This window comes from Schistocerca nitens, chromosome 3, assembly GCF_023898315.1.
Source record: "Schistocerca nitens isolate TAMUIC-IGC-003100 chromosome 3, iqSchNite1.1, whole genome shotgun sequence".
In the NCBI taxonomy this organism is placed as follows: domain Eukaryota; kingdom Metazoa; phylum Arthropoda; class Insecta; order Orthoptera; family Acrididae; genus Schistocerca; species Schistocerca nitens.
The window spans coordinates 48819886-48843494 of record NC_064616.1 but is presented as its reverse complement, the minus strand read 5'-3'; the positions used below and the strand labels follow the sequence as shown (position 1 = coordinate 48843494).

The window sequence follows — 23609 nt, the reverse complement described above, 5'->3', positions numbered from 1 at the left end:
ACATTTACCCCTTACCAAATCCGGTAGCAACCCTAGATTACCTGGGCAGATGTCAAATTTTTTTGGTTTGTGATCTAACAAGTGGATACCATTAGCTGACAGTGCATCCAGATGATCCAGTGAGAACTTTTTTGTTTGTTAGAACTACAGGAGAGCATAAATACTTGCATATGCCATTTGAGATTCGCAACGTGCCAGCCACCTTTCAACGCCTGATAGATTCCGTTTTACGAGGGCTCACACCAACACAAGCTCTTGCACACTTCAACAAAATAATTTTCGGTGAAAACATGAAGCAGCATACTGAGAAACTTCAAGCAGTTTTCAAGGGAATAAGAAGCGCAAATATGTCCTTGTCAATAGATAAATGTCACTTTGCACAAAATCAAGTGAACTACCTTGAACATGTTATAACTAGTGAAGGTGTCTGTCCTGATCCAAAATTAACTGAAGTTGTCACGAATTTTCCAGAACAATTGAATTTAAAGGAATTGCAATCATTCTTGGGATTAGCAAATTTCTATAGGTGTTTCATAGCTGGTTATGCAAATATAGCACATCCAATGACACAGCTACTAAAGAAGGGAATCGCATTCAATTAGTCAACAGAATGCACAAAGGCAATGGAAGAACTTAAAACTGCCCTAACCACAGCTCCAGTGTTAGCCTATCCAGGTTACAGCAGGCCCTTCACTCTTTCAACAGATGCTTCAAATTTCGCTGCCAATGCTCTTTTGTCTCAAGAAATTGATGGCTGTGAACATCCAATGTCATTTGCTTTCCAACAATTAAACAAAGCAGAATGTAATTACACTACAATAGAAAAGGAGCTTTGCGCTTTGGTTTTTGGTATAACACATAACATATGTTTTTTGACAGGCAGAGAATTCACAGTTATTACAGACCATGCCGTGCTTAAATGGCTATTGAGCTTAGGACTAACAAGGTGGGCTTTTAGACAGAGGGAGTTTCAGTTTAAAGTTATTCACTGACCTGGCAAACTACACGTAAATTCTGATGCAACAAGCCAAAAGGTACGTGTCTGTTTTGCAATAAGTCGCAAGGAAGAGTTAAAAGCGGCTCACGAGAAGGACTCACAATGCAAATAATGGAAAAAAGATCAATTTTTTGTTGAAATAGATGCATTGCTGTACCAGATCACTATTAAAGGAAAACACCTAGTTATTCCAGAAAGCATGAGAGAGCAAATCATGACAGAACAACATGACTCTCTATTATCTGGACATTATGGTAAGAAAGCAATAAACATTAAAATAGCTGAGATATATTGGTGGTCAAGACATACAACTGATATGAAACTTCCTGGCAGATTAAAACTGTGTGCCCGACCGAGACTCGAACTCGGGACCTTTGCCTTTCGCGGGCAATTGCTCTACCAACTGAGCTACCGAAGCACGACTCACGCCCGGTACTCTCAGCTTTACTTCTGCCAGTACCTCGTCTCCTACCTTCCAAACTTTACAGAAGCTCTTGCAGGAGAGCTTCTGTAAAGTTTGGAAGGTAGGAGATGAGGTACTGGCAGAAGTTAAGCTGTGAGTACCGGGCGTGAGTTGTGCTTCGGTAGCTCAGTTGGTAGAGCACTTGCCTGCGAAAGGCAAAGGTCCCGAGTTCGAGTCTCGGTCGGGCACACAGTTTTAATCTGCCAGGAAGTTTCATATCAGCAAACACTCCGCTGCAGAGTGAAAATCTCATTCTACATACAACTTATGTTTCTGAGTTTGTTTGAAAATGTGATTCCTGTAACAGACGGAATAAGTCAGGAAAAACTAAGGCACCATTACAAGAACTGCCACAGATTAGTGAACCATTCAAAAGAGTTGGATTTGATGTTGTTGGACCTTTGCCTAAGACTGAAGTTGGGAATAAATACATATTGACCATGTTAGATTACTTCTCCAGACATCTTCTCATGATACCAATACATGATCAGAGTGCTGAAACTGTGGCTAAGGTTTTTGTAAAATAGGGCATTCTGAAGTTTGGATCACCTTTAAGTATAATCAGTGACCAAGGATCAAATTTCATGGGGAATTGCTTAAAAAGACTTGTAATATAATGCAAATAACACAACTAAGAACTACACTAGCACACCCAGAAAGAAACGGATGCGTTGAGTGGGTTCACAGAACAATCATTAAGATGGCTAGCCGCTACATAAGTAGCAAGCATCACAATTGGGATGTAAGTCTTCTGTACATCATGAGCACATACAATGCAAAAATGCACTGGCCTAAGTCCATACGGAATTGTATATGGAAGAAAGATGCATTCCCCCTTGGACTTTGCACAATTGACCACTGGAATCGGCAATGAATATGAGAAGGAATTAGCACGCAAGCTAAAGGAGGCATGGAAGGGAGTGAAACAGTGAAATCATCAATCTTTTCTGCAGCAAGCGAAACAACACGCTCGCCAAGCAGTTGCACCACAGTACCGAGTCGGAGATTCTGTCTACCCGAGCAATGTGGTGTTAAAGTTTAAGATGTTTTGGAAATGACCATATCTGATCTTGGAGGTGTTGCCACCAGTCACTCTTAAGCTCCAACTGCCTTTTTGTTCGACTGTCATTCATATCAATCGTGTAATGCCATTTCTGGGTATACTTCCTGTAGCATCATGAGACAACGACGAGGACTGGCCTATGGGCCGACCAGCTGTTCCTAAATCCATGACACAAGCAGTGCGAGGTTGCAGTCCAGACTTCGATTCTGAGGTGTCGCTATATATTGAGTGATCCAGTCCCAGACACCACTACAATCTGCGTAGACATGTACAGTTTGTTTGAACCACAATCAGATATGGTAGTTTCAACAAATTGTGCTATGCTTGTACATAAATACAATTTGAGTGAGATTCGACGACAATTCAATTCTGTTAAGAAGCAAATTGATTTGATTCATTCAGTCAAAGATAATGACATAGTTTTGGAAATGGGAACATCTTGGTATAACAATTAGATTGCCGCCAAAATGCAGGCAGAGTCTAAATCTGCTAATTATGAAAAAGACACTGATTGTTTCTTAAACCTTTTGTCACACAATATCTTGATTAGGCACAAAGGTGCCTGGTTTGATCTTAAACAACGTTCTGAAGGTATAATTTACTCTTTCAATTCAACTCTCAATATCACATTTAGATGTACAATTTCTGGTACACTGGATAAACCTTTCACACTCAAATTACATGGTAGTGGATTAATTTTAAATGCCACTCATTGTGATTTATCATGTGATCTGTTTGATATGCCTCCTGTATTGTCAACTACTTTTCATAGAGCTGGAAAGCTTCCAGTAATGAGAATGATACCAGTTTATCGTATCATACATACTAGCATATGCAAATCATTCCCTGTTCAGTTCTCCCAAGGATAATGATTTAATCATGGATATCCAAGAAGATATGACGACTACTAACAATGAGTTGAATTTCATTCAAGCAGCAAATCAGATTAAGTTTTCTGAATCTTCAAATAATGTTAATCCATACTTATTTGTCAGTATCGTGTTCTTCTTACTTTTATTAATGTGTCTTGTGTCTACAGCGAATATCCTGCACCAACTTGTGACGCTGAAAACCCGCTAGTCAGTACCAATAGTTACTGTGTCTGGAAACGAGATAAACATTGCAATGCTTCTGCTGCAACAACTGGCGACAAAGATTCATGACGCCCAGGTGGTGGTCTTGAGCCACATTCAAAAAACGTGTGTGAAATCTTATGGGACTTAACTGCTAAGGTCATCAGTCCCTAAGCTTACACACTACTTATCCTAAATTACCCTAAGGACAAACACACACACACACACACACACACACACACACACACACACACACACACGAGGGAGGACTCGAACCTCCGCCAGGACCAGCCGCACAGTCCATGACTGCAGTGCCTTAGACCGCTCGGCTAATCCCGCGTGGCGAGCCACATTCGGTAGCTCATCTTCTTTGGGGGTGGGGGGGTGTAAGGGTCAGACGCTTGGATGCAGCATGCGGGCGCAAGTGTGAGCTGGCATTATCGTGGAATGCTGAAGAACTGCGGTGTCAGTATACACCGACCGCAGAGCACCTCACACACACAGTAGTCACAACACGACGCTGGTCGCCTGCATGGGCCGAACAGTTTCCAATGCGTGTGGTTATGATGTGGAACTATGTCCTTTATTGGCTCTCAATGGAGTACTCACAAATCCGTATTTGTTTGTGGTAGGACGTCAGACATGGTTATGATGGTTCGGCGTAGTGAGCATGTTATTATACATGTCTTCATAGAAATAAATTGGTAGTGGCTAATAACTTTTAGTTTGCGTATTTCTGTACCCCACGGACCCAATGAACACAATAATCCTGACAAATGCCAATGGAGACACTCATCCGAGGATACAAACCTCAGAAATGCCTTATAGAAGCTCAAAACCTCATTACTGCTAACATCTCTGCTGCTGAAAAGGATACAGGCACCTTAGAGCTGGGTGCAACCAATATTATAGAATTGTTGGCCCCTTTTGAGCAGTACATGCCGTAACAAGTCAATGTAAACACGTAATATAATTGGATGGACAAAAAACCTAATCATTAAGTGGCAGCAGGAGAAAAAACATACAAAAGTTATGGAAATGTGCAAGCTTTTGGAGCCAATGGATCATTTTTCTGGCTGAAGGGTTGAAGGGAAGGGAAGAGAAGAGGAATGGAGGAAGAGGACTGGTGAGGTTTAGAAAATGGGAAGGTATGGAAAAGTTACCCAGAACCCCAGGTCAGGGGAGACTTGTTGTACGGGTTGAGAAGGAAAGATTGATTATTGGGGACTACACTGAAAGAGTTTGAAAACCTGAGAGCTTAACGGTGGTGGAAGATAGGGTAATAAGCAATACAGAGATTACAGAGAAAACATCATGCAAGAGTGGAAAGCTAAAATACATTATACCTGGTACCCAGGTCACGCGGGGGTGGGTCAGAAAGCAAATGATACAGAGAGGTAAAAGTGAGTGAAGAAAAGGAATAGTTACTGAAAAGAAGTACTGAGACGAAAGACATTAACAGAAATTTAGGCCAGGTGGGTGGCAAGAACCAAGCACATGTTGCAATGCCAATTCCAACCTGCAGAGTTCTGAGAAACTGCTGTTAGTGGAAGGACCCAGATGGTATGTGTACTGAAATAGACACTGAAGTCACAACTCTCATGATGTAGAACATGCTCTGCAACAGGATATTGTGTTACTGACAACAATGCCAACATAAATATGGTATATAACTAATTCAATTTCTCACCAGTGCACAGCCCCACCTTGAACAATTATGTCCACCAACTATTGTGTTTTAAGTGCTTATCATTTCACAAGTTTGTAGTTAGTGGTCCTCTGTGATCAATGGAGCTACTTTTTCAGTATGGAAAACTAACAAAGCACCATATTTACCTGAGTATAAGATGATTCTGAATGTAAGATGACCCCCCCCCCCCTTTTTTTAAAGAGGCTCCTTGAGATAAATTTATTTTGTTACATATTATTACTAACCAAAATTACAAACTTTTATCGACATAAGGTATATGTCTCAAAAGTTACCATTACACCAATTCTAAACTTACGCCATTTATTGGTTTTCTACATTTTGATAATACAAGGAGCAATAAAATAAACAAAAAGAAATTGTTGACATTAATTTTTATCTTCACTGTGTCTTTTGTTTAGCCTGTCATCTGTAGTACCACTATTTTTCATCTTAATCATCATCATCTTAACAAGGCTGCTGTGAAACTTATATCTTCATTGTTACAAACATCTGATTGTTTCTCTGAAATATATTGTGTCTTTTTTTTCCTTCCTTTTTTTTTTTTTCTTTTTTAAAGGACACAGCGGATTTCGCTTCTACGAGGGTTGACTGAAAAGTAATGCCTCCACCTTCGTAACTCTTCAACAGTTGGCAGCATTGGTATGCGACATGTACTGTCTTGTTCCGTAGCCTTTTCTCTACAGCTCCAGTTGGTGGGAAGCCTTAGCATTTAACGTTTGTGTTGTTACAGTGTAAAGTATGGAACCCTGCAAAGATGGTCGGTCAATGCGATTTAAGCAACATGCAGTCATTGAATTCTTGACAGCAGATGGTGTCACCTCAAAGGAGATTCATCAGAGAATGAAAGCAGTTTATGGTGATTGTGTTGATGTGAGTACGTGCGTTGTTGGGCATGTAAGTTTAACGATGTTCAGATGGGAACATCTGACCTCCATGACAAACAAAGAGTTGGATGGTCTGTGACAGCAACCACCGAGTTTTACAAGCAAAACGTTGACAGATTGATTCAGGACAATTGTATTATCACTCAGAGAGAAATTGCAAGCACAATTGGCATTTCACAAGAATGTGTGGGTCACATTATTGCTTTGCTTGGCTATCAGAAGATCTGTGCACGATGGGTACCCTGGATGCTGACTCCTGAAATGAAAGTGCACAGACTTAAAATTTGCCAGGAACTCCTCTTGTGTTATGAGAATGAAGGTGATGCCTTTCTCCATTCAACTGTGACAGCAGACGAAACGTGGGTTCACCATTACGACTAGGAGATGAAACGTCAGTCTATGGAATATTGACACAAAGACTTGCCCCAGAAAAAGAAATTAAAGACGCAGCCTTCAGATGGAAAAATCATGGCCACAGTGTTCTGGGACGCAGATGGCGTTATCCATGTTGATTTCCTTGATCCTGGAACAACAATAATTCCTGCAGCACGACTATGCCAAACCACACACTTCACATGCCACCACCGCAGAACTTCACAGACTGAATCTCACCACCGACGGAATCCTCCATACAGTCCAGATTTAGCACCGCCTGACTTCCATCTGTTCCCGATAATGAAAGACGATCTGCAGGGACATCCTTATGCTTCTGATGAAGACGTTGAGAGAACTGTGAGACTGGAGACTGTGGTTGCGGAAACAGGGTGTCGACTTTTTTTCCTGACGGCTCCAGAAAACTTGTTCGTCATTGGCAGAAATGTACCCAATTGGCTGGTGATTATGTGGAAAAATGAATATTGGTAATTAAAGATCACATTCTAAGGATTATTTATGCATTTAATTTATTAAAATATTCCCATCCAAACCCAATTAATGAAGGTGGAGGCATTACTTTTCATTCAACTCTCGTATAATGATGTATAATGATGTGAGAATGTTACAATATCTTTTGCTACAAAAACATTTCATCTGCCAACCACTCTCTTGTTGGCTGTGTAGAATCAGCAGCTGACACACACCCTACTGTTTAGGTAATACCTCATGGTGAGTGTAGACATCACTGCTGCATGACACATGTAACTACACCACTGGCCACAATCTAAACTTTTAGCATCTTCTGCAGAAATGTATTGTTGAGTATTTGGCCAGTTTTAAAGTCAATTCCACTCTAAGTACAAATGGGTTCAGACAAACTGCAGTTTATACATTGTAGATGTCTATAAAAAGCCAAAGCACACAGCATACATTCCCATGGTTGGCAGCAAAATTTGCTGCCCGCTCACCACTCCTCCCCCCCCCCCCCCTCCCCACATCACACCACACTCTCAGTATAGTTGTCAGCTAGGTCTGTGTCACATTTCCCTCTCCAAGCCTTCCGTAGTGGTGTGCTTAAGCAACAGTGAAACATGGACAGCTATATCTTGTAGGGTGTAGGTCTTATGTAAGAACAGTAACTAATACATGAATGAAAGATCGCAATCATGATTCAGTCCAACTCTCAAACTGTCACTCATCCTGCGAACTAATATCAACTGTTGGTACTATCCCTACAATGGTTCTTTTCATTCTAATTTATTCTTGTGATAACAACTGCAATCAGTTTAATGTGACTTGTTCATTTGTTAGACATTTAATTATAGATTAATTTTCTTTCTCGTTTCATCTGAATGTCACAATCTTGTTCTAAAGCTGATTAAAAGCTGGTATCATTTTTCCCAGTATTCTAATACATGAACAGCTACCAAATTTTCATAGCTACCAAATTTTCATTTGCAATCCACTTCACAAATCATTAGTTTTCATAACCAAATAAAATACTGAATTGGGTTCAGAATCGCGTAATGGTGTTTGAAGGACACGATCTTTGCCTTTGAATGTTAACTTCACTTAAAAAGCAGCATAAATGTAGGCATACAGTACCCATACACATATGGGAACTTCTATAGCAAACTATTCAAATACAACAAAAGTTCATGGGTTGATAGAATTTAATGCTATTTCCTCCTGTGTTTCACAAAACTGTCAATTTTTTAAGCAGATGATTAGATTGTTGTTGTGCCTAGTTCACAGTTTCTCACATATCCATCTGTTGAACTAGCATCACGAGTTAAATGTCACATGATTGATCTAACAGGATCGATCCTGTATCAAGCACTTTTGCGCATTGGGAAACCTTGAGCCTATTCGAATGAAGATAGTATTTGCTAAGCTCTACACATACGAATTCTTAAAAATAATTTTGTATGGAACCTTAATAGTGAAAGCTTCATCTGTAAATGTAAGACGACCCATACATTAATCTATTAAACAGTGTACAAATGTTTATCTGAGCAGCAATAGTTTACTCTGTGAATATAAGATGACCAAATATTTTTCAAATGACAAGTTTGGGAGAAAACCTCATCTTATAATTGAGTAAATACAGTATTTTCATGTACGGGCACTGAATTCTACTAAGGCACTTTTCTGTTTCTCTCTGTGAAAGTTGTGGAATAATTAGAGTAAACCTGTTTGGTAAAAGAAAGAAGCCCTCAGAGCAGAGCAGGGAAACATTGCCATTGGACTTGGCTAGTATTAACTGATACCAATAAATTTCATTTATTTCCATGAAAATTTGAGCTGACTTTGAAATGTGTTCCCATTTTGTTATCATAATTCCTCTTCTTTCTTGTGTCTTTGGCCCACATCATCATAGGGTTGGCATTGTTATTAAGGGACTGGGCACGATTCATTTAAAGGATGGCCAGGTACCCTTCCTGTGATCACCCTACTATTGCCCCCCCCCCCCCCCCCCCCCCCCGTCTCGCGGGATGGATCATGTGCACCTCCCGACTGTCTGTGTGTAATGTTATTAATGTAGAGTGAGTGGAAGTTTTCCAGATGTCTATGAATTGTGTAACTGAGTAAGGACTTGTGTACCAGTTTGGTATTCATCTAGTGGAATGTGGGAAACTGCCAAAAAACAACATCCAGGCTGGCTGGCACACCAACCCTAATCTTTAATCTGCTGGAAGGATTCTCTCTGGGACCAGCACAACTCCCCATCCTGGAAGCAGCAATTTAACAGACACAGCTATCTGGACCAGTTGTTGTTATGGTAATTATCAACAGTAATTGCAAATAATTAGTTTAATAGGGTTTACAGAACAATTAACGACAAACACATCCCAGTCCAATGGTCAGTTCTCAGAACCTTTCCTGAGAGTAGTTCGGTAGCTACAGGGCTCTTAATTATTGACCTTTGAGTTGCAAAATTTAATCCTGTGTTGTGGAATAAAGCAAGGCTGCTGACCCTTGTTTGTACCTCAAGGCTGGTGGCCCTTGTTTGTACCGATTCGGTAGAACACAAAATGCGTTACATAAGTATTCATGTACTTCTAAATGAGATGAATCCATTGCAATACATGGATTTTATAAAACATACTATTTGCCTGTCTAATCTTGCAGACAAAACTGTGAAACTTTTCTAAACTCAAAACATCTACTGCTCCTGGTAGACATTTATTGTTAGTTTTCGACAAAATAGCTCAATACTTCGTGATCTGGGATCACAGTTACATGCCCCCTGATGGGGTATTTGGTACCATTGGAAAGGAGCTGAGAAAACTTGAAACCATAACCTTACCGTTACACTATCACAAGATTCTCAGCCACAATGGCACCTGTATGGTTCTGGCCAAGGACTGAAATGTGTACAGTTTCAAGACCACTGCTCACAGATTACCAAAAACGAAGCTACCATTCAAAATGTCTGAAGCCAGAGTTCTTAAAAAAACATCTGCAAACTTGAAACAACACACTTTTCCTCTCCAATCATTGCTGAAGGGAAGAAAACTAAAGTAGATAGTTTCAAGGACATTGATCGATCAGCTGTAATAAAACCTAGAAACCTTGTGTCAACCAACATACAATGGAAAGATTTGGACACATCATCAGAAGTTACCCAAGAGTTCTATGGGAAGGCTCATCAGAAGTTACACAAGAGTTCTATGAGCAGGCTCTATAGTGTTTCCATGAACATGACAATGGAAATAATCAAATACAGTACCTTGATGAATCAGTTTATCAAATTATTATTTGTTCACTAGTTTAAATTAAAGTATAACACTACTGCTATAAAATAATCTGTAAACATTCAGTTTTGGAAAAAATTCAATACCTTGATGAACCAATTTATCAAATTATTATTTGTTCAATAGCCTAAATTAAACTAGAACACTAATGCTACAAAATAATTTGTGGACACTGAGTTTTGGAAAAAAATTCATAATTTTTACATTTTTTTAAATTTTCGACTGAAAGCTGATAGAAATACCCCCCCCCCCCCCCCCCACTATTGTATTGTGTATCTAGCGTTTATTTGTGAAATATAATACTGTAAGACATCATCAGCAATATGTACTGTTCAAGTAATTCAGTAAAATGTGTTTCTTGTTTGTTGATTTCTGTGAAAATGGTCCTCAGCTGACCTTGTATGTCTCACATTGCCAAGTGTATGTGGATTCAGGATTTGGCCACAAGTGTGAACTTGCGCAATGCCACAGTATCTCTGGACAGACAAAAAGGGCGTTTCAAGTTGTACATGAAAATATTGAGAAGGAAACTAAATATTTCAGTGCGCAATGCATTTACTGTTTTTCATGACACCGATAAGACATGAAAGAACACACATATTTTGGACCGTGTCTCTGAAAAAAACAGCTGAAAACTCATGTGAAGAGACTGGGGATTAAGGATTTTGTTTCAAAGTATTCCGCATTGAAAGTTCTTTTTAAGTGCCTAAGTGTATTTAAACATAATAAAGGTCTATTGTTAACAATGCTGAAAATGCCATCAATTTTCAACACATAATTCCTTTACTACAGCAATTTAAATAAGATGCTGGTTTCCTGTACAAGTTCGCGGTGTAAACTGCCACCATTAAGCTACACACAGGCATGGAAACTACTGACTTTAAAGATCAAGTTTTACACCATACTTCTATTTAAGCTTGTGTACATGAGGCAGCCATGTTCATTCAGCATCATACACTAGTTCTACAAAACAGTATATCTTTCCACCTAAAGTAACTCCTTATGTAAACTACAGTCCAGGTGTTGGTGGGCTGGTGGATAGTGGCAGAAGTGAATTAAACATATTTTGGAAGTAGTGAACTAGAAGTCTTGGGTTTTTCTTGTGGTGCATTCTGCTAACTCAAGTTCAAAGGCATGTGTTAGAATAAAAAAAAATAAAAAAAAAATCAACATCTAAGGTAGATAAGACTGTAGGTTCTGAGGTCTCTATCAGCCTGTGAAATGAAATTAGGGAATGGGTTACATTCAAAACAGAACCTTGTGGGATTCCATTTTCATTTGTATGGGATAGACTGTGAGAAGCACCTACCTGAAAATGGAAGAAATGACGAGATAATATCTCCTGGATAAATGTTGAGAGGGTACCTCTACAGCCCCATCCATGTAGAGCAGTACATATATGACTATGTTATATAGCGTCACAGGTTTTTCATGAGAAAAGAAAACAATTCGATGTAGTGGTGGGTGACGGACATTCACTCCAAGTGAACTATGTGGTTGATGTCTGCCCCGATAGCTGAGTGATCAGTGTGACGGATTGCCGTCCTACGGGCCCAGGTTCGATTCCCGGCTGGGTTGGGGATTTTCTCCGCGCTCAGGGACTGGGTGTTGTGTTGTCTTCATCATCATTTCATCCCCATCTGGTGCACAGGTCGCCCAATGTGGCGTCGAATGTAATGAGACATGCACCAAGGCGGCTGGACCTGCCCCATAAGGGGCCTCCCGGCCAATGACGCCAAACCCTCATTTCCATTTTCCCATATGGTTGATGGTAGAGTGGCCCTTCAAAAATCCACACAGAAATTTGGAACAGAGTCCCTTCACCTCTAGAGTCCGAATCAGTCATATGTTAACCATTACTTGCACAAAATATTTGTATGCAAAATGGGGTACTAGCAGGCTACTTGGTGAGATCTGTTTGCGTGTTATAAACTGTGATGATTATGCTTTTAATTTGCTACAGCCCACATCATATAGAACGGCACTTCCACACATAGAAGTGGAGCAGAAAGGAAGTGTGGGGGGATGAGAAATGTGGACGCGTGGCAGCAGAGAACGGACAAACAAAGTCCATGTTGCTGAACTGCATTGCTGCGGCCAACAGTCAGGCTTGTTTGCCTACGGTACATCTTATTATACGTTCAAATCTATGAGGGGAATAGCAAATATTAAAACCAATTTCAATCAATCATCATGAGAGAAATATTAATTCATATCTTGATGACAATGTGTCCACTGCTCCACAGATTTACTCTGCATGGCATCGGGAGTTAAGAACAGTTGACACAGCTTTGTGAATACGTGAAGTACAATTTTTCTCCAAATGATAAGATCATTGAAACTGTTTGCAATAATTATCATTTATTGTGATTTGAACTGTATTATAAGTAAAAATTTAATTCACAACAAAATTAACTTCAATCACAAATCGAAATCATTAAATTTGCTTGACAACTGCTCCTACTCAATAAAATTTTTAAAAATGTGTAAGGTTTGTGTGTGTGTGTTTGTGTGTGTGTGTGTGTGTGTGTGTGTGTGTGTGTGTGTGTGTGTGAGAGAGAGAGAGAGAGAGAGAGAGAGAGAGAGACAGAGACAGAGACTCTATAGTTAAGTGTAGTCACTGCGCATAAAAAAGAATTAGTGATAGAAAAGACTAATGCAAAAGACTATCGTAAAAATGGTCAGTAAGTTGTCACATTTTTCGCTGTTTGTAGTGGACTGTTAAGGCAGCCAGTCCACAGAGACGGGTAGCCGAAAGGGCACACGTACACACACGCCGACTGGCGCGAAGTCTGGAACAGGATTCGTAATGAATGTGATAAAGAAAAGAACGTAGCTACTAGAACACTTAACTTTTATATCGTCCTTTGGTATACAGCATTCTTGATGATACAAGTGAGACTATCTTGAGATACATGCAATGGTACAAATGGCGCCTTGCTAGGTCGTAGCCATTAACTTAGCTGAAGGCTATTCTAACTGTCTCTCGGCAAATGAGAGAAAGGCTTCGTCAGTGTAGTCGCTAGCAACGTCGTCGTACAACTGGGGCGAGTGCTAGTCCGTCTCTCGAGACCTGCCGTGTGGTGGCGCTCGATCTGCGATCCTGACAGTGGCGACACGCGGGTCCGACATGTACTAATGGACTGCGGCCGATTTAAGCTACCACCTAGCAAGTGTGGTGTCTGGCGGTGACACCACACTGTTAATGGGCATTATGAACGTAAACTAACTCGTTCAACTTTACAGTGAGAGACCGTATTTATAATCCATTGAACAAGCAAATAATTAACCACCATCTGTGAATAACTAAAGGGAACGCTGACCGATGACATCAAAAACCACCGATATCTCGACAAGTAACAGTTACTGCCATTTTAGTGCCTTATCCAATTCATGCCTTGAAAATGACAGGGATTTACATGTGGAAATATCGGACTTCTGAAGAATTTATCCAGCTGCATTCTTGCATGTTATTAGAGCATACAACATGGTGGGAGAAGCTTAACTTCTACTTGGGCAATATGTTGAACATTGAAGTCTGCATAATTCAAAGGATACAACATCATCATTATTATGCATGCAACTGATATGTTGATAAACACATTTTTTAAAGTACAATTCTTTAAAACTAAGAAATATTATTACTTTGTCCCAAAGTCTACATCATAATACCATTGTCACTTCTATTTGAGTCTGTTTCTGAAGAATCTGATTGTAAATTTACGATGATAAGTTGAAGGCTTAAATCCACCATCACTTCCCTGTCAAATTCTTCTTTCTGAACCTGCGCAGACAGTGTCCACGCTAGAGGTGGGATGTTGTCTATTGCCTCATGCACAATCGATTCAGTGTAGATTATCTTGAATGTTTAATTTTTTTCTCCCACATAGCCTTAACACTTTGCCCAAATTAATTCCATGGGGCTACACTGACAGTGACATGTGGATAAACGCAAATCTGTGTGACCCCATTCATGTGCAAAGGAAGCCAAGTTTGTATGTTCTGTCACATGACATGTACAAATTAACGAGCTGCAGGAGATCAGCATGAGCCTGGTTTATACTGTGCTTTATATTTTTATTCTGAAGCCAGGGAAAAATTCCATTTTTCGGTGTTTGTACTTGGCGTTTTCTCTGTAACAGTTGAATTATAACTGGCAATGACCGACTTCAAAGCAAGGTATGACAAGAATTGTGAATCACATCATGAAACGGACAGCGTTCATTTCTGAATGAAAGTCACTGCCATTTTTCTTAAACGTAAATACAAGTTTATTCTCAGAAACAAAACCAGAAGAAGAGTCAGCGTGCAGAATGATTATTTGAGAACAAATTCCTATGAGAACATTAAAACTGCCAGTACCATCACTCATTTTCCAGCAGATCGTCCTGGAATGATTCTATCTGACCCATGTTTCATTAAAGTAATACACTGTTGAACTACCTCCTTCTCTTGTATCATGAATCTTTATATGGGATGTAGTTTGTGCTGCACCTATGTCACTTCTTTGAACTAAAAACTCTCTTCTTAACATATCTGGAACCAACGCCTTTTAAAATTCTTTACATTGACGAAATGCTTACCATTGAAGACAATTTTCTCCTGCATAACTGTAACACAATTTTGTGATGTCAGGCATTCATCATTCACATGGAGCAGTTTAAAACATCATTGTCGAAACCATCCATTTCTGTTACAGGTTCCTCGCGATTTCAATGCTTTCCAGGTGACACGAAACCAACTTTTTCTACGGTTCCTACAGCTCTGACACTTTCATTTACAATTCTCACACTTAAACATTTACAGATCCGCATTCACAGCTAAACTGCTGCAAGGGTGGGGGTGGGGTGGGGTGGGGGTGGGGTGGGGTGGGGTGGGGGGGGGGGGGGAGAGAAGGGACAGTTGAATGAATAATTCAGTTGTTGCAAAGGACAGCAACAGTGCAGCATGTAGGAGTGAGATTTTTGCTCTCTAGCTGTAAATTGCTGCTAGCTGCTTGAAAAGAGAATGAATATTATTGGCTGCCAGTGGCTAGTGGAGGGAGATGCGCAGAAAGGGCTGAAAATTGGGCCGCCTTCCTACATGGCATGAACAATAGAGTGGAAACTCATCCTCACATCAGACGTGATAAAACAGAGCAAGAATATGATGTTTGTATACTAAAGTTAAACGCTGTAGTACCTGGTTACGCATGCTATCAGGGTCTGTCTGGTGCTGTGTTGCAGCACTGCTCAAGGTGCTGTGCTGAGCAGTTCCATTTTGTTGCATGCGTCCGAGAGTTGAGAATCTAAGGATCGATAAATACTCTTTACTCACATTTTATGGAGGTGGAAGGGTAAATTTCAGGTGCGGAGGATTGGGCAAGGTGAGTTGCTAGTTGTTCAGTGACAATGGAAGGGTTAGATAGAATTATGCCATCCTGATAGATGTCAGAATACCAGAGGATGATTGGTACCTGTAAACACTGCGCAGTTTGACTCGTACCCGAGAGGTGGAGGAATAGGTGCCAGTAGTGGTCACAAATCATTATCAATACTCCTTTTTTTGTGTTTAGACAGCAGGACTCACAGAATCTTTTGAAGGCAATAAGTGTATCCCTCAGTGTACCGTTATGTTGTTCAACTGTCCATCTGCAATATTTACTGGCCATGGCTGTTTCACAGTTCCAGCACATTACAAGTTTCTGTGGTGTGGACCTGAAGAGAGCTGGATCATTACTTCTATTGCTTGTAATGTTGTTGGAGGATAACTTCATTTCTGCAGTGGGAAACCAGGGTTTAAAGAAATGGTGAAGCCATTCCATTTGGTGTTTTTTATATTTCAATGAGGAAAGTGTTCTTAAGGGTACCGGTGTGGCACGGGAATAATAATTGTAAAGCAGTTGCTGTCACAAAAACCATTTCCAATAAGTAGATAGGAGACAACCGGTGCTATACATCAACAGTTCAGTAAGTGAGAAAGCACTTAGTATTGGGCTAAAATAAGTATGCAATCTGCAGTTTAAAACACAAAGAACAAAGTTAAAAAATTTAAAAAAATGGAAAATTCAGGATGGAATAATGACAACATTATGAAAAGAATAGATTGCTACTCACCATACAGCGGAGATGTTGAGTTGCAGATACACACAACAAAAAGACTGTCAAACAAGTAAGCTTTCAGCCAAAAAGGCTTTCTTCCGAATTAGACAACACACACACACACACACACACACACACACACACACACACACACACACACACACCTGACTACTGTCTCTGGTTGCCGAGGCCAGACTGTGAGAAGCTGCACGTTGAAGCAAATCTGGGTGGTGGGGGCAAGGAGGATACTGGGGCGGGGAGGGGAAGTGATAGCAGGGTAGAGGTGGGGAACCATAAAGCATTGCTTGTGGGTGCATATGGGTATGAGATGAAGAGAGGGTATGGCAGCTAGATGCCGTCGGGGTAGATGGGACGGATATGTTGGTATGGGCACACAGAAGCAAGGTCTTCAGCGCACGTGCAAAAACTGTCTGAGATGAGTATCAGTAACATACACTAAACAGGAGTATAAAAAAGCACATACAATAAAGGTAATAAAAGATGGAAAACTATGTGCGTACCCATACAGAAGCACGGAATGATATATCGCATCAATATTATAACATTAACTAAACAGGAAGAAAGTGAAATAAGGAGTTAAACAATATAGCAGATGGGTGTGGCTGGCTGATTGCAAGAATAAAAAAAGGAGGAACCAGCCACTCTACAATACACTAAAACTTCCAACCCAAAACCTTAGTACAGTTTCCAGACACATCAAAAAACTTTAAAACCTTAGTCACACTCATCTTATCATCAGCTAAAACAGAGGGCAGATCCCCATCAATATTTGCTTCCGTCTCTGCACCATAGTATAAAATACACTCTGTTAAAATATGGCATACAGAGATTTGCACACCACATGCATCACAAAACAGGGCATCCTATCGCTGTAGTAAAAAGCCATGTGTAAGAGGGCAGTGCCCAATTCAAAGACGTGTGAGGGGACACTTCATACAGCCTGAGCAACTGGCAAGAGGAATGCCACAACTGGATAGCTGACTTCACCAACTGCAGTTTATTATCTGTTAATATCAGCCATCCCTCATCCCACTACTACATGAACTTCCTGTGTAGTGCAGTAACAACAGCCTGCATGGGAACATGACATTGTGCCACATCCTGTCCTCTCAACACCTCCTTGGCAGCCCCATTGGCCTGTTCATTGCCCTGTATCCCTACATGACCTGGCACCCAGCAGAATAACACCTGCTTTCCCTGCCACTGGAGCAAGTATAGTTGGTCAGTTATCAGCTGGGCCAACCCCTCAGCTGGGTAAAGATTCTGAAACAATTGTAAGGTACTAAGAGAATCTGAGCAGATGGGAAACCATTTGTCCTGAATATGTCACATCTGCTCCAGTGCCTTCAGGATCGCATGGAGCTCCACTGAGAAAACAGTATACTCATCACGAAGGCTAATCCTGGTGGCTTGGTCAGGGAACACGACAGGCGGGCATTCCCTTGTTTGGAGCTACTACCGTGAAACTGTGATGCGTATCTAAAATGTTAAAACACAGACACTGAAATGTAAAATATGGTGTACTATCTTTCTTAAAATTGGTCAAGTCTAAAATAAGTCTGGACGTCCGGAGGAGACAGGGTGGAAATCTTCTCCAACCATGATGTAAAACATTATGTCCAGCCACACCCATCTCTGAAAGGCAATCCTGTGTGTGAATCCCATAGGGCCTCATTGTCCATTGCAAAAAAGCCTTTCCGTTGGAGGTCGAGCAACAGTATGGTACGTGGGTGTGTACAGTACGGACAGTGTTTTATATACCTGGCGTACTGCAAGTAGCCATCACCTGATGGGAAGTGGCGGTTCACCAGCCTCTACACAGAGGCTTGGTATAGGCATTGTTCTGAATGTCCCAGTGGCCAACCAAATCCCTTCATGGTGCACCATATCCAACATCTTTAAATAAGAGGGTCTTGCAGACTCATACACTGTGCACCCATAATCTAGCCAAGAGCACACAAATGCTGTAAGTCCTGTCTGCTCCCCATGTACTGTGACTAAGGCATTTTAAAATACTTGGAGACTTATGGGACAAGTTTTTTCAGGTCCTTAAGATGTGGCAAATATGTAAGTTTACAGTCAAATATGAGGCCCAGAAACCTCACTGCATCTTTAAAATTAAGAACAGTGTTCCTCCCATTCATCCAAACCTCGAAGAATTATTTGCAACTGACACGTTTGTCATTGCAAGGCTTTAAGAAGAGCAAACAAAACACAGAGAAGTCATCCACAAACAAAGAACACTGGACAGGAGTTTTCAATACTGACGTAATGTTATTAATAGCTATGGCAAAAACAGTCACATTTAAAACACTACCTTGAGGAACACAGTTCTCCTGCTCAAAGTGATAAGACAGGATATCACCGACTCGTATCAAAAATACCATGGTGACAGAAAGGACCAGCAACCACAATATGGCACTGGAAACCTAGATCCTAACTAGTGGTTGAAGTAACTGTGGCAAAACAGGCCACCATCATCTGGGTAATGTCTCACAGGTAGGTCTGGAGAGTGCTGTGCCGTTCCCTACTACAACAGCCATGGGGCACCTCCCTCCTCTCCCAGAAATTCTCCTGATGGTTTCCCACACAACAGAACTCTTCGTGGAACAATTAATGGTGTTCAGGAACTATTGTCGTGACCTCTTCTTGCTCTCTTGAATAATCTGGTGACACTTTGCTCTCACCACCCAAAAGGCTGCAGGATTCCCTGCAGTTGGCTGGCATTTGAACCTATGCAGAGCCACATGCCTAGTTCTGATTGCCGAGTGGCATTCATCACTCCAACAAGGGACGGGCTGCCTCTTCAACTGCCCCGAGGACTGTGGAATGGACGCTGTAGCAGTGCGGTGGATCATTTTGGTAACATGATCCACCCATTCCTCAGCACTGACATGATGTTCAAACTGGGTTGGCTACCTGTAAAGTGTCCAGTCTGCTCTACTGGGCACCCAACACATTGGTTTCCTTTTGGGTTATATTCTATCTGGCAGGTGAATCCAGATCGGGAAGTGATCACTTCCATGCAAGTCGTTGATCACTCCCATTGAGCCGTGGGTGATCGAGGGCTGGAGAGCAAAGTACGAGATTGATCGCAGAGAATGGTCCCCAGTTGCAGTGCAGAAGTGCATGCTCTGTTCCGTATTTAGCAAATATGCACACGATGACACGAGGAGCCTCTCAATTGCTGTACCCTGAGACAGGTAGTTGCAGAGCTACAAAGCACACGGTGTGCACTAAAATCACCACAGAAGATGAACAGGTGGGGAGCTGAGTAAGGTCAATTATAGCCTCAGTAAAATTGGTCTCCTGAACCAGCATACAAACCCTACGCTATTCCATCCCCGAGTAAGCTCAAATTTTGTAGTAGCTTTGGTAATGCCAGAGACTACGAGAGTAGTCTGCTGTAACTCAAGTTTCCTACAGGTCTATACCAACAACTGGCCAGTGTGTTTTTAGGCATTAAGTTCAACAAGATGACAAAACTAGCCAATGCAGTTCTTTTGGACAATTGTTGCATGTGTTTTCAAGAGGAGAATGAAAGCAGATGGGTACTCGACAATATCCCCCCCCCCCCCCACCTCTGCACAAAATGGGGTGTTCACATATCATATAAATAAGGTGGAATTGCACATCTACTGTGACATGCGCCATATAGGGCGAGAGCAGAATCCTTTGCACTTCCTATGAAATAAATCACTGTAACATCCATTTTGCACTGAACATCTCTTCAGAAGTCACTAGTGGCTTTTAATTTTTTATTTTGTTTTCATGACATGTTGGTGGAATCAACCTAAACAGCGTCCATTCATGAAATATCTCATGAACATCCAGTGCCAACTGAATACCTCATTTGGGTTCTCATTAAAAGTAAAATTATATTTATAATGCTATTTTATTTCCCAAACCAATAGAGGGACCTCTAATTAATGTGGGGTCACTTACAGTTCAAGGATATTTATCCAAAGTAACCTCAAAACGTGTGTTTTGCTATCCCTGTCAATAGAATACCCTTTAATTGTATACTGTATCAGAATAATTTGAGGTCACTATATCAAGCAGGCACATAGATTTACATAAGTAAAACAAGAGAAAGGCACAAGCATATTTGTTCTTAAGTGTCTCTTCTACTTGGTGAATAGTGATTTATTTATTGCACATAACTGAATCCCATCCTGAATTTTCCATTGATTATCATCAAACAATGTTGTGTATTAATGAGGTCACAAACATCTTTCATTGCAGCTGGTGTGCATAAAGTACCACTTGTATCAATGCCTTCACTTATGAAGATAAAAAATAAACTGCTCAAGACTGTCATTAAGTATTGTAACCAATTTCTCACTGTAACCTAGAGTGAGAAGGAAATGATATGATAAACACATTTTGTTTACTTACTGGGCTTTCTTCAACTCCAGTTCATGTTTTTCTTCCTCCTCGGCCAACTTGTCTCTATCAACATTTCCCACCTCCTCTGGTACATTAACTTCTGTCTCAACACTTGTCTGTAATGATAAAGTACATATGATTCAGAAATGTAATTCAGCATTTACCATTTACTATATATTCAATTCTGTTAACAAATAAATTCACATACTGCACCTCAGATACAAGAAAACTTTTTTTGCACTTAAAATGCACAAATTGTTCATCACTCACACTCAAACTCAGGTGATACCACAGATAGACTATCGCTCGAACGTTTCTGGACATTAGAGATTTTGAGGAATAAATGCAAACTGGAACCAGAAATGTTAGAAATACTCATAAGTCAGATTTGGAATAATCTTTTATTGAAAGTAAATACAGGGCGACACAGAAAAATGGGAACATTTCCACAATCCAATAAAACTAGAAGTGATGAAGGAAAGAAATTGCATTCATAGTAATTGAAATCTTACAACTTTGCCATTTACGAAACACTGATGGCATTTATCATTTTTTAAGAATTACATCCTTTAGATGGCGTCCTCTTGTATGAATACTTTCATGAAATCTGCTGTTGAGATTCCTCATTGACCGCTGCAACATCTCAGCTGGGATACTGTGAATTGCATCCTGAATTCTCCGTTTTAACTCATCAAGGGCTCTTGGTTCAGTCATGTAGACTTTGCTTTTGAGGTAGCCCCACAAGAAAAAAAATCACAAACGGATAAATCTGGTACCGTATTTACTCGAATCTAAGCCGCATTTTTTTTCCGGTTTTTGTAATCCAAAAAACCGCCTGCGGCTTAGAATCGAGTGCAAAGTAAGCGGAAGTTCTGAAAAATGTTGGTAGGTGCCGCCACAACTAACTTCTGTCGTCGAATATATGTAGCGCTATGCAGGCATGCTTCGCAGGCACAAAGACAAATATTAGCACCAAAACCTCTGCGTCAGTAAATAAATAAAAAAAAAGGTGGAAGACGAGCTTTTTTTTCTCCGCCCCGAGTTTCGACCACTGCATTTTCATACATTATCCAACGAAGTAAATACAAATTCCGTATTGTTCCTCTTTGAACGTAGCAGCATTTCAATGTACTACGAAAATCCGACTGGCAAGACTGTTTGGGATATTTGTAAATATGGCCAGCTCTGCTTTCTGAATTTTTTCCTAACTGTGAGAAGAAATGGTTGCTAATAAGAACTTTTATGAATTGTGAATCACATGCAATATTCTCTTCACCATAAGAATAATACGAATATAAACATTTTGACATGTATTCTTTCGTGTTTGCTGCTATCTCATTTAAATACTGTCCGCCTAAATAAACTACGAAACTAGAGTGAGACAACAGCAGACGCGGAAGAATATACATACCATGTCATGTTTATATTCGTATTATTCTTATGCCTAATAGCGATACAGTCAGAAATGAAGCACGGCAATTGATTAGATTTTTAAATCTAAGATGACTCTAATTTCTGTGCATAATGTAATGTACTAAAGAGGAGTCTGCAAAGATTTTCAAAAGGAAAAAATTTTCGCTAAATTCTCGTTCAGAACATCTTCTATCATACGCAGTCTATTATTTGGTTCTTGTTGATCATTATCAAAGAAAGCAGCAGTGTACGTAGCAACGAATAGCAGTCTCTTGCCATTGTTTCGCTAATGAGACGATTCCTCTCTTTGTTTTTTTTTAATTGTAAGCGGCGGTAGCGTGCACAAAAGCAAGCCATGCCGTGAGCGGCGACAGGCCGTAAACCCTCATTTTCAGAATGCGACAAACAATGCACGACACAGTACAGTAATGCATTTTCAGCTCTGAGTGACGGAAACACCTATAACAAAGAGAACTGCACTTGTCAGATCAAAGAAAAATAAGTAATCAATTCAAACCAGACGAAGCACGTGAAAAAGGAAGGGTACCCATATAAATACGGACTGAGCGCCTGAAGCATAACAACGGCTACCTGGTAAAGCTTACGACTTGAACCAAATTACTACAGCTGTATCGTCATTCATTCAACCTAAATTGTGTCTCATATTACAATGGACCAACTTTGTTTCGATTTGGAAGTGCGGCCTAAAACTTTTCTCTCCCCTTGAATTTCGAGTCTCAGATTTCAGGTGCGGCTTAGATTCGGGAAAATTTTTTTTCCTCGATTTCGAGTCTCATTTTTCAGGTGCGGCTTAGATTCGAGTGCGGCTTAAATTCGAGTAAATATGGTAATCTAGGGGGCCAGGGTGTGTAGGTGTAGTAGTAGTAGTAGTAGTAGCAGCTTTATTCATCTGTAGATCTCTTTTTACAGGGATATAGGACATGTCAAAGTATTTACAAGTTTAGACCAATTTAAAATAAGCTAATTCGTATACACATACATTTACATACTTTTAGTTAGAGACAATCATTAGATTTACTCCTGGTATACAATACCCTTTTTACAAATAACTTATTAAATAATGTAATGTCACACTGTTCATTCATATCTCACTATCAGTCACTGCACACACTATACACACATTATTTCATAACACTTCACTCACCACACTCACACACACACACACACACACACACACACACACACACACACACACACACACACAAAGTGGTGATCTCTGGGTCATTTTCTGTACCACGACTACCCATTTGCTATCCTGAAAAACTGAGTCAGCATCGCTCTATAATGAGTGAGATGCTGAGCTCAGAAAGAGGAAGATGTGTTAGTACTGTGCAATGCATAGCTTGGGGGTAAGTTTTTCT

General features: G+C 40.4%; 1 protein-coding gene across 1 annotated transcript in view; it reads right to left on the bottom strand.

Moving 5' to 3' along the window:
- Nucleotides 1-23609, bottom strand: part of LOC126247996 (kinesin-like protein KIF3A) — a 110967-nt gene that overhangs the window by 37941 nt on the left and 49417 nt on the right. The window contains exon 9 of the mRNA XM_049948578.1: nucleotides 20824-20930. Within this exon, the coding sequence (XP_049804535.1) occupies nucleotides 20824-20930 (107 nt within the window). The remainder of the gene's footprint in view (nucleotides 1-20823; nucleotides 20931-23609) is intronic.